The sequence below is a fragment of the Vulpes vulpes genome, chromosome 16 (assembly GCF_048418805.1).
Source record: "Vulpes vulpes isolate BD-2025 chromosome 16, VulVul3, whole genome shotgun sequence".
Classification (NCBI taxonomy): domain Eukaryota; kingdom Metazoa; phylum Chordata; class Mammalia; order Carnivora; family Canidae; genus Vulpes; species Vulpes vulpes.
In genome coordinates this window covers 68,995,917-69,012,863 of record NC_132795.1, presented here as the reverse complement: position 1 = coordinate 69,012,863, position 16,947 = coordinate 68,995,917, and the positions used below count along the sequence as shown (strand labels likewise).

General features: G+C 39.9%; 1 protein-coding gene and 1 pseudogene across 1 annotated transcript in view; both read left to right on the top strand.

Moving 5' to 3' along the window:
• SLC9A4 (solute carrier family 9 member A4) overlaps positions 1-16,947 on the top strand; it is a 74,045-nt gene that overhangs the window by 32,792 nt on the left and 24,306 nt on the right. Inside the window, exons 3-8 of the mRNA XM_025992386.2 lie at positions 196-455; positions 1,661-1,878; positions 4,522-4,724; positions 5,288-5,374; positions 8,774-8,844; positions 16,023-16,184. Coding sequence (XP_025848171.1) covers positions 196-455; positions 1,661-1,878; positions 4,522-4,724; positions 5,288-5,374; positions 8,774-8,844; positions 16,023-16,184 — 1,001 coding nt within the window. The remainder of the gene's footprint in view (positions 1-195; positions 456-1,660; positions 1,879-4,521; positions 4,725-5,287; positions 5,375-8,773; positions 8,845-16,022; positions 16,185-16,947) is intronic.
• Positions 11,588-12,833, top strand: LOC112915310 (dynactin subunit 2 pseudogene; annotated as a pseudogene).

Genomic DNA, 16,947 nt, shown 5'->3' with positions numbered 1-16,947 from the left:
AATTTGGAATACATTTAAAAGTTAGGTATTAGCCATGCTAATACTCATGGTCACCGTTTTATGCACTGTTTTATGCTAATATTTATGCAAGTCACTGTTGTGCATTCTTCAACTAGACACAAGTTAAGAATCTCTGTGTTAAATATTTCTCAATTCTAATTCATGTTTCTTTTCTCTCATTTTCTTTTTGTCTAGGTCTTATACAATATATTAATTGCCTTCACAAAGATGCATAAATTTGAAGACATAGAACCTGTGGACATTTTGGCTGGATGTGCTCGATTCATTATTGTAGGGGTTGGGGGAGTATTTTTCGGCGTCATCTTTGGGTTCATTTCTGCGTTTATCACCCGTTTCACTCAGAATATTTCTGCCATCGAACCACTCATCGTCTTCATGTTCAGCTACCTGTCTTACTTAGCTGCCGAGACTCTTTACCTCTCTGGCATCCTGGCGTGAGTACAAACCAAGGACCTACTCTCACAGCAATGAGAGAATGCAGGACCACACCGTGTGGACTAGCATTTGCAAAAGGCAGAACTTCTGACACTAAGCCACAAAGGTGTTGCTGGATTTGGGTTTTTTTAAACTTTTGTAGAATCCGATTCGGGTCCTTTAGCCAAAGGAATGCTTTCCCCAGTGTTTGTATTTGCTCTTCGCCTGAATGGCCAGAGCAATTACAAGGTCAATTTAAAAGGCTCAGAAGAGCTGATGCAGAGAACAACTAGAAGTTCAAGGTTAAAGTCTCATTTCAATAGTTTTTTTTTCCTTGAAAAATTCATTATTTTAAAGGTAAAGGACACATGCCATTCCTGAGCTCAGCCTTCTCCTATTTCCCTTAAATCACAACACAGCTCCAGGACTTATCAGTGTGGAATGGAACTAGGTAGATGGGATAAGACCAGAAGCCCCCATTTTTTTTCCTAATGAAAATATTTGTAAGTGTTTATCCTTCCATAGATCTTGGAATGAGACTTCTTAACTTGGTTTGCTGTATCTGGTCATGTTGTTTTCTCTATGGCATTATCCTCACACCCAGCTACTTAGGCAGAAATATTTAATTTTATTGTATATAAATACCTATTTTAATTAAATATAATAGTATAAAATCTAAAAACTCATTATTGTCCTACCTTAAAAGTGATCAAAATTAGACAAGGCAAAATTTTTTCTCTTCCCCTGTCCCCGACTGCCACCCTCACACTCTCCCCTCTCACCAGACTTGCTAGTGATTCTGGAACAAAAATATTTTATTTTATTTTTTAAAAATATTTGATTTATCTATTCATGAAAGACTGAGAGAGAAGCAGAGACATGGGCAGAGGGAGAAGCAGGCTCCCCATCGGGCGCCTGATGCGGGACTCCATCCCAGGACCCCGGGATGACCTCACAACATGAGCCAAAGGCAGACATTCAACCACTGAGCCACCCAGGTGCCCCTAGAACAAAAACATTTTAAATGAAAAATTTCTCATTAAATTTTTAATGAAAAGAGAAAGGGAAAAGAGAAAGAAAGAAAATCTGTGGGGAAAAAGAAAGGGGAGAAGACATTCTCTCTGAATAAAAACAGGATGTGTGTATCTGTGGCATTGCCAGAAGGAAGGTTTTCACGGAGGGGCAAAGTCTTGGGACTTAATCTGAGACCCTGTTCCTTCTGCAGGATCACGGCCTGTGCAGTAACAATGAAAAAGTATGTAGAGGAAAATGTGTCCCAGACATCCTACACAACCATCAAGTACTTCATGAAGATGCTGAGCAGCGTCAGCGAGACCCTGATCTTCATCTTCATGGGCGTGTCCACCATTGGGAAGAACCACGAGTGGAACTGGGCCTTCATCTGCTTCACACTGGCCTTCTGCCAAATCTGGAGAGCCATTAGTAAGGGACAGCAGGACCCAATGAGGCTTCTGCTTGCTGCCTTTTTTTTTTTTTTTCTTATTCCTTTCTGCAATGTAATAGCCTAAGCAGTGAGCTGACACTAACTGGTTTTACTGGTTAGGGGAGGATAGGCACCTTGTAGGGACTAGGAATGTTGTCTGTGTGCTCCCCCAATCAGTTCGGAGTACTTAGAGGCTGATAAGCTTGTGCACCGAAGCAAGACTGGAGCAAGGAATTTGTTTTTCTTTTTGATTTGAAGAGCAAACTTTCACATCTGCACATTTAAATATAACTCAGTAAATTTATCCCTTGCTCTTCACTTCTTTGTCAATTTTTACCCTCTTGCACCTTAAATCAGATACAGATTATACACTGTGAGCATTTACACTTTTATTATAGGAAAAGTGAGATCTCACCAAGTGTATTCTGTGTAAGGCAGGTACTGTTAGAAAACATTCCCTTAAGGCACACAGGTGGTTTTAGTTGAGGGTTGAGTTTGATGTTGAAACAACCAAGGACCAGAAAGTAAATCTTTATTTTTAAAAAGTGCTTGTCGTTAATTAGTAAAAGCAACTCTATCATGTAACTGACATCACCCCCATAAAACATGCCTAATTTAAAAAGAAAAAAAAGTGTCTTGACTAATGGCTGCTTATTTATCTTGTACATTTATGTTTCCAGGGCCAGCGAGAACATTCAGTACTGAACTACATTGTATGTGCTGCCTTTTGATTAGAAGCAGTTTTATTTTAAAATGATTTTGACCAGGGTTTGAAGCATTTGCTGAATTGACTTTGATCCATATTTTCAAACCAATTACAATTAAAGAGAAATTGGAGGAACGACAGGGAACTTACCTTGAACATATCAACTCTAAATTATTTAGGGTGGGTTTTAGAATCTAGGAAAGAATAACAAGAATGCAAAAAAATATTAAAACATTTATAAAACTAAGTCTGAATATATGTCCCTGTTAGGTTTCCTGGGGAGAAAAGAATGAAGGAAACTGCGCTATTTAATTATATAGATTTATCATTTCAAAGCAAATCTTGGCACTGCTACTAACTAGCTATACTCAAAATCTTCTTCCTCAACCACAAAATGGGAGGTGTGAACAAATTTCTTAGGTTCCCTTCAGTTCCAGTACTCTCTAATGTTGAGAGAAGTAACATTACTGAGCTTCAGTCCAGCCAACAGGAATATAAACCATCTAAAAGAGGATTAATATTGTGGATACCTCAACATTGTTGGCCCTTGGTGACAATCCATTCCAAGTCCTTCATATTCTAGCTGATGAGAGAGTCACTAAGAGAATGACTGACTGGGTCATGTCACAGTGAGGGACAGAGCCAGCTGTCAGGCTCCAATTCTCTCTCCCAGCCTCTTTTCATCCCGAGTCTGACTCATTGTGGCTAGTAGTAGTTCACACTCATGAAGCCTTATAATGTCCTTTCCCTGCTTTCTGTTAGATATAGATATTAAATTTATGTAAATGTTCCATCTACCTTCTGAGGTAAATACCTCCTTCAGAGAGACTGAGCACAAAGATTAGAACCTTAGCCAAGATCACATGACAGTAGGTGGAGGAGTCAGAACAAACAAAAGAAAATGAAAAAGAAATTTTTTTAATATTTTATTTATTCATGAGAGTCACAGAGAAGCAGAGACATAGGCAGAAGAAAAAGCAGGCTCCCCACAGGGAGCCCAATGTGGGACTCAATCCCAGAACCCTGGGATCATGACCTGACCCAAAGGCAGATGCTCAACCACTGAGCGACCCAAGTGTCCCAAGAAAATGAAAATTTTTAAATGTTACAGTCTCTCACACTATGCATGTGCCTGTCATCAAAGATTGCTTGCTGTTAAGTCTGTGTGATTAGAAGTCACATGTGGTTACTGAGAGCTTTATTCTGCAGTAAAACCTCCTCTTTAGTCAAAGCGTTAGTGAAGGGACCTTACCCACCAGGAAGCACTGCGTTGGTGGTAAGCTAGGTTATGTGGGCCTCTCAGGGATGGAAAATCAGTGTGGTAGAAAGCACCTCTGTGTTTTAAACAATCTCTGCCACCATTCACCTTCCACTTACTGGAGTAAGAGCCTCCCCCGACTTTGAAACCTTGCCAGCTTTCTTGTTTGCATTGAACCTCAAGAAGAACCAAACCAACCACAAAAGTTTTGCTTACCCAGCACAGACCACAATCACTAAGAGACTCCTCTTCTGTTTAAAATTATATACCTCCTTTGGTTACTCATTGAGAACATGACAAAAACGTTTCTATCCCCCAAGTAATACCCTTGCTTTACCTAGTTTTACAAGGCAGGGCAAAATTTATGAGTATCGATTAGAATATATATGCCATTTCTTATATCAAAAAATATCAAGATTTTACTATTTATTACTTTTATTATACACACACACACACACACACACACAAGCTAGGAAGCTAACAACCTGAAGCACTACTATTCACAACTACTGAAGAAGTGAAGTTTTATAAGATGTTCTGTTTGGGATGGACAATAGTGGGTGTGATGAAATTAGATTGCATTGTTCTGTGGGCACATGCACACAACTTGGGTTCACTATCACTGTGTATCCACTCATTTATGACTCTCTGCTCTAATATATATTTCTCCCTTTCTAGGCGTCTTTGCTCTCTTCTATGTCAGTAACCAGTTCCGGACTTTCCCCTTCTCCATCAAGGACCAGTGCATAATTTTCTACAGCGGTGTCAGAGGAGCTGGAAGTTTTTCACTTGCATTTTTGCTTCCTCTGTCTCTTTTTCCTAGGAAGAAAATGTTTGTCACTGCTACTCTAGTAGTTATATATTTTACTGTATTTATTCAGGTTAGTAGATTTCTTCCATATTTGAAATAAATAGATTCTTTCAAGGTGATGTATTAAATTAGCATAGTACCAAAAAAGTGATTCTTTATCTAATATGTCAACATATGTGCAATACTCAAATTGAATTCCCAAATATTTCTAGATCATGTTTGTGTTCATCCTTTAACCTCTAAAATATGTTGCCTTTTAATCAATAAAGCATATTGATCAAAATATCCCTGGATAGCAGGGGAATGATACTCTGTTGTGTTTTACTGAAAACACATTTCCAATTAGTACTGGATAGCATAAGTTTTTATTTTAGCTGGAATTTCTTCTCAGCAAACTAATGAGAGTTTATTTTAAGGGATGACACAAAATTCCTGTTTTAAAGCAATGCCCATTTCACTATACAATTTAAAAGAATGAAATAAGAACTAAAGTAAACACTAGAGCATTTATTTAGAAGCTAGTACAAAACAAAGATATGAAAATCGGAAGCTCTAATAGTTTTCCTAATAGAGTTGCTCTCTATATAATGACAATCACCACTACAACAAAACTCTTTCTCATTTGTGGTCTAGGGAATTACAATTGGCCCCCTAGTCAGGTACCTGGATGTTAAAAAGACAAATAAAAAAGAATCCATCAACGAAGAACTTCATATTCGTGTAAGTTATCTCTGTCATAATTAATAAGTTAATACGATGTTCTCTATTTATTATTGATAGGAATAATCTAGAGCTTTGATGAGATGTTGTGTACATGGCGTTAAAGGTAGCCTCTTTCCTCACCAGCTACATCAAGAGTGACTGTACTAGTTTCTGATTGCTACTGTAGGAAATTACCACAAATTTAGTGGCTTAAAAAAACACAAAGTTAAAAAAAAAAAAAAAACCAGAAAGTTATTATCTTATAGTTCTGGAAGTCAGAAGTTCAAAATGAGTCTCACTGGATTAAAATCAAGATATTATTGGACTGCATGTCGTTCTGGAGTTTTTAGGGAAAACTCTGCTTTCTTGCCTTTTCCAGCTTCTAGAAGCCTCTTGAATTACTTGGCTTGTGGACCTCTCCCATCTTCAAAGCTAGCAATGGCCACTCAGGTCTTTCTCATGCTACATCACTCTGATACTGACTTTTCTTTCCTCTTCTTCCATATCAAAGACCTTTATGATTATATTAGCCCCCTGTGGCTAATTTAGAATATTCTCTCTATCTTAATGTTATCAACCCTAAGTCCAACTACTATCTTAATTTTCCTCTGCATATAAACCAACATATTCACAGGTTCTGGGGATTGAAATGTGGACATCTTTGAGAACCATTATTTTGTCTATTACAGTCTGCTCTCTGCCCCTCAAAGATCCATATCTATTCCACATGCAAAATACATGAACTCTATCCTGACATTCCTAAAGTCTCAATCCATTACAGTGTCAATTCAAAGACCAAAATCCCATCACAATTTTATCAGCTCAAAAGTCCCAAATCTCATCATCTCAATCATCTAAATCAGGGATGATTGAACCTCTGATATTATCCATCCTGAAGCACAGCTCCTTTCTAATGCTGAACCTGTGGAATTCAAGAAAAAAGTTATCTGCTCCCAAAATACACTGGTAGGGTAGTCATAGGATAATGGCTATAGATATTCCCTTTCAAAAAAGAGGGAAATAGAAGGGGAAAAAAATCATTTCCAAGTATACCTGGAAAAACGATTTGGTTTCAAGGCCTGGGAACAGACTCTGTTCCACCAGATTGGAACTCCAATCTGGGTTCCACCCTCTGGGTTCTCAACTCCACCCTCTGAGTCATCCTTCCTTTTTCATGAAAGATAGCCTGTGTTTTCAGCTCATTCCTTTAATCAGCCTATTCCTTGCCTACAGAGCTTTGGATTCACCCCCCCCCCCACACACACACACACACATACAACTCCCTACCTCCCGCTTACATTTTATCTTTTCTTCTTGTCTTTTGGTCCAAGCTGCCAGTGTTTCTGTCAGGCTCAACAGGAAAGCAGAACTGGAACAAGATATATATTAAGAATTTTATTGTAAAGAATTGGCTTACCTACTGTAGGGGCTGATTAGGCAAGTCCAGAATCTATATGGCAGCCCTTTAGGAAGGGTAGACCAGAACTCTCAAGCATGAGCCACAGCTACTGTGCTTGACTAGCATTTTCTTCTTCATTAAGGAGGCATCAGTTCTACTCTTCAGGCCTTTAAATTGATCAAAGTGGGCCCACCCAGATTATCTAGGATAATCTCCCTCACTTCAAGACAACCGATTATGGACTTGAGTCATATCTGCTAAATACCTTCAGAGCAACATCTAGATTAGTGTTAATAATACACAGAGACTAGCTTTGCCTAGATGACACCTCAAAAGATGCAGAGTGACTAACGCTCTGAATTGCCCTATTTGCTTTTGAAATCATTGCTCCAAAAGAACACGAGATCCTCTGCTCTTTCTGAACTTTTCATTAGGAAGGGGTAAAAACTTCTCCTACTTGCAGATATAACCTAGAGCAGTTTTCAGTGATAACATTCAACTGACAAAGATGAAAATGAAGTTGAGCATGGTTTCAGGTTTCTTTCAAGTTCAGCACAATATTAGAGAGATGCCATTTTGTATGGCTCCAGGGAATAAAAATGAGAGAGAATACCCAGAAGACAGAGGGAAAGAATGCTTTCAGCTCAGTTAATGAAGAGCATTATGGCAATTGTTTTTCTTATGGCACATCCAAAGATGAAATGGATATGTATAAACAATGACTGGGGACACTTGGTATAGCTGCTGTACAGGAGATTAAGGCTGGGAGGGGATGTATGATTGACCCAGATAATTTTTAGGTTTCTTTTATCACTGTAAATTCATGATTCTAATGTTGGAGAAACTGATGAAGTCTTTCAAAATCAGCCCTGAATTATATGACCAAAGTCATCCAAAACCAAACCAAAAATTTTCAAGGCCATTTGGAAATATTCAACAGATGGGAGTAGGGAATGAGTTTTCAAATAAGAACTGCTTTAACCTGATTGAAGATTTTTGCTTCTATCTTTATACCCTCTGTTCTTTATTTTTAGAAATTAAGTAATATACATAAGACAATGGAACTCAGATACTTCATTGTTTTCTTATTTATTTTTTCTCAGATAAAGCTGTAACTATTGTTAGAAAGTACAACAATTAGGTATTTCAGAATTAATTTAGTATTTTGATCTATTTTGCAAAAAATTAGAAGTCAGCATAAATTCAATGATTACAAGTTTAAATTATGAAGACTGGGATGCTTGGGTGGCTCAGCGGTTGGTTGAACGTCTGCCTTCGGCTCAGAGCAGCATATCTTGGGATCCAGGATGAAGTCCCATATTGGGCTCCCTGTGAGGAGCCAGCTTCTCCCTCTGTCTATGTCTCTGTCTCTCTCTGTGTGTGTCTCTCATGATTAAATAAATAAATCTTTAAAAAAATAAATAAATTATGAAGACTAATTCATAAATTTTGAAGAGATTATGCTTTTTCCTGAAATTCCTATAAATAATTTGGGTGAAGCCAAATGTAGTATAATTGGCTTAGATGGTGAAATGTAACATTGAGACAAAATGATCAGATAAATAATGAAGCAAATAGGTAAATTTTGTTGTTATTATTATAGGATATCTGTAGAATTATATTTTCAGAAACTCTATAAATTGGATACTAGCCATGTTTTTCTTTTGCAGTGAAATTAAAAGTAATAATTAGCTATTATATTTGAGTAATTTCAGTAATGAGACATTTTCTAAATCATTCTAGAAAAATATTATTCAAAACAAATGGCAGATACCCTGTTTTCACTGAGAGTTATGTGCATTATTAAGAAGCTTATCAACAGAGTGTGAATCATGAAACTAACTCGAATTACTATGGAAGGCATTATAAATTTCACTTACACACACAGAGTGATAGAAAAGAGTGCATGTTCCAGGAAATTAAAACTTCCTTGTTTTCCAAAATGTGTTAGCTTTCCTTGTGTGTCTTTTAGAGTTAACGTTTCACCAGCAGTCATTTTCCTGTATTTGGTTTGGCAGCTGATGGATCACTTGAAAGCTGGAATTGAAGATGTATGTGGGCAATGGAGCCACTACCAAGTGAGAGACAAGTAAGGAGGCCAAGGGTTTCACTGCCTGGTATGGTTATTTGTGACATGAGGAACCTGAAAATGTTACATTGAAAACTGAGCATAAGACTAGAAAAGAATCCAGAGGAACAGGACCAGGAATATGGAGGGCCTGGGAACCATGGCAGAGAAGAGGCAGGTGGAAGCCATGCAAAATGGAAAGCTTTGGTGGGGGGGGCGGGGGGGTAGCGGTGCTGTAGACTTGGGCTAGGTTGCATCAGAGAGAACTAGTGCAACATTCAGATTGAAATTTTCAGATCTAAATTTAAAACAAGGACAAGTTTCCCAATGAAAAGAGAAGCTCAACCATAGAATGACTGGCTTAGTAAGTCTACAAAGGGAATTTGGTGAATCATCAGGGATCCTGGGGAAGATAGCCCTCCACTGGGGAGGGAGGCTGCAGTGGAAGACCTTCAAGGATCCTTTCTATATAATGATTCTATAAGAAAGCCAAAATCCCTTTTCTCCACCACATCTCTGATTTCAGAACATATTCTCTCCCTGAATTTTAGTCTACAGCATGTTTCTTAAGTAGCCCTGAGGAGAGTTTCATTCAGCATAAGGAAGATGAGAGTTTGGGAGTTAAAGACAGCTATTAAGCAAACATAGGAGTTAGGAGTAGTTGAGTTAACCAAATGGTAAAAGTTTTCTCTCTGAAGCTTGCCCACATATTGATGTTGATGATGCCAAGAGAAACTAGGTCTTTAAAAGTCTAGCTGTCAAAAAAAAAAAATAAATAAATAAATAAATAAAAATAAAAGTCTAGCTGTTGAGGCAGGTAGTGGCACCTAAATGAGAAACTGAGAGCTTTGGGTGGCCTTTTATTTTATTTTTTTATGTTTTTTTAAATTTTTATTTATTTATGATAGTCATACAGAGAAAAAGAGAGAGGCAAAGACATAGGTAGAGGGAGAAGCAGGCTCCATGCACCGGGAGCCCGATGTGGGATTCGATCCCGGGTCTCCAGGATCGCGCCCTGGGCCAAAGGCAGGCGCCAAACCGCTGCGCCACCCAGGGATCCCTTGGGTGGCCTTTTAAAATTTTATTTTACTTTTTATTTATTTGTGTGTGTGTGTGTTTGTGTGTGTGTAATCTATTTTTAAATTTTAATTTCAGTTAGTTAACATGCAGTGTTATATTAGTTTCAGTGTACATTATAGTGATTCAGCACTTCCGTACATCACCCAGTGCTCATCACAAGTGCACTCCTTAATCCTCATCACCTATTTCACCCATCCTCCCACCAACTTCCCCTCTGGTAACCACCAATTTGTTTTCAATAGTTAAGAGTTTGTTTCTTGGTTTCTCTCTTTTTTTTTTCCTTTTTCCCTTTATTTTATTTCTTAAATTCTACCAGTGGATGAAATCAGAGGGTATCTGTCTTTGACTGACATTTCACTTAGCATTATACTCTCTAGCTTCATCCATGTTGTTGCAAATAGCAAGATTTCATTCTCTTATATGTATACCACATCTTCTTTATCCTTTCATCTATAGATGGGCACCTGGGCTGCTTCCATAGTTTGGCTATTGTAAATAATGCTGCTATAAACATAGGGCTTCATGTATCCCTTTGAATTAGTGTTTTTGCATTTTGGGGATAAATGCCCAGTAGTACAATTCCTGGATTGTAGGGTAGTCTTATTTTTAACTTTTTAAGGAACTTCCATACTGTTTTCCACAGTGGCTGCACCAATTTGTAATTTGAGTGGGCTCTTTCTATGAGATAAAAAGAAGGACAGTTTTAGCAGTCCTCATTGTGTTAAAATAGAATGCTTAGATTATGTAAATGTCCACCAATCTAGAACCTAGGTCATGGATTTTTTTTTTAAGTCTAAATCCTTTAGTTTTCTGAGTGAAAAATCACTTGATATTATTCCATTTAGCCAAATTTATACCAAATTTGCTAGACACTAAGGAAGAGCAGTAAGGTACACTTAATGCATTCTAGGTCCTCACAATATAGTAGACAAGGTCCTGGGGAAAAAAAGAGAGAAAGAGCCTGAATGAGTAATTATGATCCATATAAGAAATGCTATAACAGAGGTAAATTCATGGAACTATAATAGTACTGAAAGGAGAGTATATTTTGAAAATAAATGAGGAGTTCTCCAGGCAAAGAAGAATGGAAAACATGCCAAGCAACAGCAGTGACAGCAAGATATTTCAAAATGCAAAGGCAAGAAAGAGCACAGCATGGTTTGAACACACAGAGAGAGAGACGTGGTGAGACAAGACGTTGAAAAGACAGAGATATGGGCAGCCCCGGTGGCCCTGCAGTTTGGGGCCACCTTCAGCCCAGGGTATGATCCTGGAGACCCAGGATGGAGTCCCACGTAGGGGTCCCTGCATGGAGCCTGCTTCTCCCTCTGCCTGTGTCTCTGCCTCTCTCTCAATGTGTGTCTGTCATGAATAAATAAATAAAATCTTAAAAAAATAAAAAGACAGGGATATGCTTCTATTCTGTAGTGCTAATGGCTATAAAGCCATTAATGCTATAAAATTCAGCTTGACCTTTAATACTCAGATCAAAAGATTTTTAAGTAGAAGAGTAGTGGAAACAGTTGACAAAACCTAAAGACAACCTACAGAATGGGAGATGATATTTGCAAATGTCATATCAGATAAAGGACTAGTATCCAGTTTAGCCCGGGACTCGGACCCAGCCTCTCCCCTACCCGAACACCGGCCCCGGCTCCACCGAGGCCCCCATCTCCCAACCCCGCCTCGATGCCGCCATGGCAGACCCCAAATACGCTGACCTTCCCGGCATTGCCAAGAACGAGCCAGATGTTTATGGAACCAGCGACCTACCTGAGGATGATCAAGCAGAGTTTGATGCAGAGGAGCTGACGAGCACAAGTGTGGAGCACATCATTGTCAATTCCCATGCTGCCTATGACAAGTTCAAAGACAAGAGAGTGGGGACAAAGGGACTTGATTTCTCAGATCGTATTGGAAAAACCAAGAGAACAGGATATGAATCTGGAGAATATGAGATGCTTGGAGAGCGCCTAGGAGTGAAGGAGACACCCCAGCAAAAATACCAGCGACTACTGCATGAGGTCCAAGAGCTGACAACTGAAGTTGAGAAAATCAAGACAACGGTGAAGGAGTCCGCCACGGAAGAGAAGCTGACCCCAGTGGTTTTGGCTAAGCAGCTGGCAGCCCTGAAGCAGCAGCTGGTTGCTTCCCACCTGGAGAAGCTGCTGGGACCAGATGCAGCTATCGACCTTACTCACCCTGATGGAGCTCTGGCTAAGCGCCTACTGCTGCAGCTGGAAGCAACAAAAAACAGCAAAGGAACTGGTTCAAGGGGAAAGACCACCGGTGGGACTCCCGTAGATAGTAACCTTGTCACTTACGAACTACATTCTCGGCTTGAACAGGACAAGTTCTCTCAAGCTGCCAAAGTTGCAGAACTTGAGAAGTGCCTGACAGAGCTGGAAGCCACTGTATGCTGTGATCAGGACGCTCAGAATCCCCTTTCAGCAGGTCTACAGGGAGCCTGTCTTATGGAGACCGTAGAAATGTTGCAAGCAAAGGTGAATGAATGCCCTGGACCTCACAGTTCTGGACCAAGAGGAGGCTCGGCTACAGAGTGTCCTGGGCAAGGTGAATGAGATTGCCAAGCATAAAGCTTCTGTAGAGGATGCAGATACACAAAGCAAGGTGCACCAGCTCTATGAAACCATACAGCGCTGGAGTCCCATCACCTTCACCCTTCCTGAGCTGGTGCAGAGACTTGTCACCATCAACAGCTGCATGAGCAAGCCATGCAGTTCGGTCAGCTCCTGACACACTTGGATATCACACAGCAGATGATCCCTAGCTCCCTCAAGGACAACACCGCCCTCCTGACCCAGGTGCAGACAACCATGCGTGAGAACCTGTCCACAACTGAGGGGAATTTTGCCAACATCCATGAGTGGATGAAGCAGCTGGGAAAGAGCTGCTTTCAGCACCTTTAGGAGATGGAGAAGAGGGGTAATCCCTGAGCCTTTGAACTCTGTTATCAGCTTACATAGGGCTCCCCCTTCATTATAACTCTTGCATCCCCATCCCATTTGACACTGCAAGGGGTTCTTCTTGCATGTGGGGTTTACACCCCCCTTCTGATGAATATAGAGTGGTAGCTGGAGGACTTTAGATGGTGGTCTCCCCTCAGGCCCTGGGGATGTGGGCCCAGCCACAGGGCAGCTCCTATCCAGTACTGCTTTGCCTGGGGTGGGGAAGGACTGTGTCCTGTCCTCCAGCACAGCTCCTGTGGCTGGCTGTACTACTGTACAACTGTTTCTGACCATTAAATGCTGTTGTACTCTGAATTAAAAAAAAAAAAAAAAAAAAAAAAAGGACTAGTATCCAGGATCTGTAAAGAACTTTTCAAATGCAACACCCACAAAACAAATAAACCAGTCAAGAAATGAGCAGAAGACATGAATAGACATTTCTCTAAGGAAGACATGCAAATGGCCAACAGACCTGTGAAAAGATGCTCAACATCACTGGGCATCAGGAAAATACAAATCAAAATCACAATGCACGATGAGATATCCCCTCATACCAGTGTGAATGGCTAAAATTAGCAAGCCAGAAAATGACAAATATTGGTGAAGATGCCGTGAAATGGGAACACTCTTACTCTGTTGGTGGGAATGTAACTGGTTCGGCTACTCTGAAAAAAAAGTATAGAAGATCCCCAAAAAGTTAAAAATATAGCTACCCTATGACCCAGCATTGAACTAGTAGGTATTTACCCAAAGGATACGAACATTGTGATCCGAAGGAGAACCTGTAGCCTGGTGTTTATAGCAGCAATATCCACAATAGCCAAACTATGGAAGGAGCCCAGTTGACCATTGACAGATGAATGGATAAAGAAAATGTGGTCTATATATATAATGAAGTATTACTCAGCCTTTAAAAAGGATGAAATCTTACCATTTGCAATGATATGGATGGAACTGGAGGGTATTATGCTAAGTGAAATAAGTCAATCAGAAGAAGACAATTATCATATGGTTTCACTCATGTGGAATTTAAGAAACAAACAGGATCACAGGAGAAGGGAGGGAAAAAGAAAATAAGACAAAATCAGAGAGGGAGACAAACCATAAAAGGCTCTAAATCATAAGAAACAAACTGAGGGTTGCTAGAGGGGGTGCAGGGGGATATGGGGTAGTTCAGTGATGGGCATTAAGGAGAGCACATGATGCAATCAGCACTGGGTGTCATATGCAATTAATGAATAACTGAATTCTACATCTGAAACTAACCATACACTGTGTTAATTGATTGAATTGAAATAAAATAAGATAAATTAAAAATAAATGAATGAATAAATAAATGGAGTAGCATGACCATATTTAGCTTTTAGAAGACAAACAACAACAGTGATATGGAAGCTGAATTTGAGATAGATACTATGGGGCAGGAGATCTCTAAGGGATATCACATGGATATTCATAAGAATTTCATCCTAAAGTAATAAAATAAGCCTCAAGTACTATGCTTGCTCTTTCATATATTATATCATACATGATCTCCTGAATCTTCTGTGTTAGCACTGTTTTTCTCATTCTGAAGATGAAGAAACCAACTCTAGATCAACTAACCTACAGCAGAAACTTGATTGAATTCAGATCTAGCTTGAGAGTCTCTTCTGTTTTCAATGGACCACAGAGTTTTCAGAATCATATGGGTGAGGAACTAGCAGAAGGGGCACTGAAATATTTCTGAGGTGGACATGGTGACTGGCTCTGGGCATAGGAAGAGGAAAGTAAGGGAAGAGACAATAAGAATGACTCTCAGATTTCCAGATAGTGAGTCCAGGAGGATAACAATGCTATGGTAAAATGCATAGACTATAGAGGAACATTCAGTTAAATAATATAAGGGTGCGAAGAGGGGAAGCTGGGTGAGGACAGGACTCAGAAGCTTCCATTCCTCTGGGGCAGGTAAGGAAGAGGAAGAGATTTGGAAGAAGCCTTTAGGGAGGCTGGAAGGGAAGCAGGTGAGGATCAGGATGTGGAGGGCAGGGATGAAATGACCCAGCGGCACATCAGGAGAAGCCAGGTGGCATGTAGGGCAGGGGCACCCAGCCTGGCACCCACTGGCACTGAACGGTAAAGGTCAAGGTGAGCTCAGTGTGAAGAATGTCAGAGAAGTCCTGATGAGCAACAAAGTGGACTGAGGAATAAACAGGAACAATAGCCTCTCATGAAGAAAGGCAGAAAACAAGAAGGCTGACGGGTTGACCCATTTGGAGCAAGAGCAGGCCTGGGACGAGCCTAACATGAATCATAGGGAATCACAGCCTGCTAACCCTGGAGGAGACTTGACTGATAGAGTGTCCATCTGCCTCACAGACCAGGAAACCAATCACCAGATAATAAGCCAACAGCCCTGGGAGTTATGTTCCCCTCCAAAAAATAAAGCAGGCACACATATTACTCTTTGAATGTAAAATGATTGGAAGTATTGAAAATTCCTACTCCAAACAAATGGCCAACTCTGAAGGCACCATGTGCATATGTGCAGCTCAGTCTAATGGGTCAGCCAGAGGTTTGCTACAATAGTCAGCGGCCATCAGTGTCTAGCCTATTCAGATTCTCCATCATTCAGACTGTCAGGATATATGGGTTCTCCCCCCACCCCTTAATTGTCAGGATTCAAAATGATCTGCAGCACAATGGGCAAAACTACTGTAACTACTGGGCCATTTAAATTTATTGGGTTCTGGTTGAATAGGCCAGTATTACTGTAAGTGCAGCTGCCACTGTTAGGAGCTATTAGAATGGAACATTTGTTCAAAAGCCTCAACCCCTCATTTCTTCTCATACAATTGGAGCTGAGCTGGGCTGGGCCTCCCCCGCTCCCCACTTATGCATACTTTCTGCCCTGATTGCAGCTTGTCCCTTCCTTTTGTCTAGTTGATTTTCAATGTATTCAGGCCACTAGGCTATTCTTTCTTTATTTAAAAAAAAATCTATAAATCCCATGATTTTTTTTTCCCAAAAAATGTATTCAAAGACCGAATTCTCAGCCTCGTCCTGGTGTTCGGGATAAAGTGAAGTAGGAGTTTGTTTAAAAAAAAAAAAATACTTCCATAACACACACAGGGGATTAAAGATTTTCAAAATGTTGGTTTTCATTTTTAGGTTTAAGAAGTTCGATCACAAGTATTTACGGAAAATCTTAATCCGAAAGAACCAGCCCAAATCCAGCATTGTCTCCTTGTACAAGAAGCTGGAAATGAAACAAGCTATCGAGATGGTGGAAACCGGTATTCTCAGTTCCACAGCCTTTTCCATACCCCACCAGTAAGTACAACATGCCCTTTGATCTGGACTTTACACGTCAGAATTCCTAAGAGCACTAACTCATTGTTCAATTTAGAGATAATATACTGGGAGTGAAGAGGCAAAAATTTGAAGGAGGAATCATGAAAAATGAATGACCTAAGTTTGTACTTTGGCCCATGCTCAGCCTCTCTCACCTGGTTTCTGAACATTACTTTTCTAGCCAAAATTGCATGCAAGAGTTGTATGATACCTTTCCTTGGAAAGGAGGGCAAATGAATTATGGTTTACAAGACTTTTTCTCTCTCTTTTTGATTAATTTCTACCCTTTCACCCCTGTTCATTTGATTTTGCTAATCATACACTAATAATAATATGCATTTCTCCCATAAGTCATTTCTCTTCCTCTCTTGCATGAGGAGAGACCCCATCAGCATTTTGTGATGCTAGCTGGGATTCAGGGTTGGAGTGGTGGTAACAGGAGGTAGGGTGATTGGTGGGCTAGTAAAATTTACCCCTCCCTCCACAAGGATGTTCTGATTTCTTTCAAGAAGCAGTTTATGAATTAAGAAAATTGCAGCATATTTAGGATAAACAACACCTCCATCCTGTCATCTTCTATAGGTAGGTAGTTGATCATGAACTTCAATTGTGTTCTCAATGTTTGGAAAGCAGGTTGAGATAAGAGCTAAGAACAGATAGCAATAAAATTGTCACTAATGCTGGAGTGTTATCTCACATCCCTTACGTGCTAATGAGTCAGAAACACCCTTCCCTTTCTTCT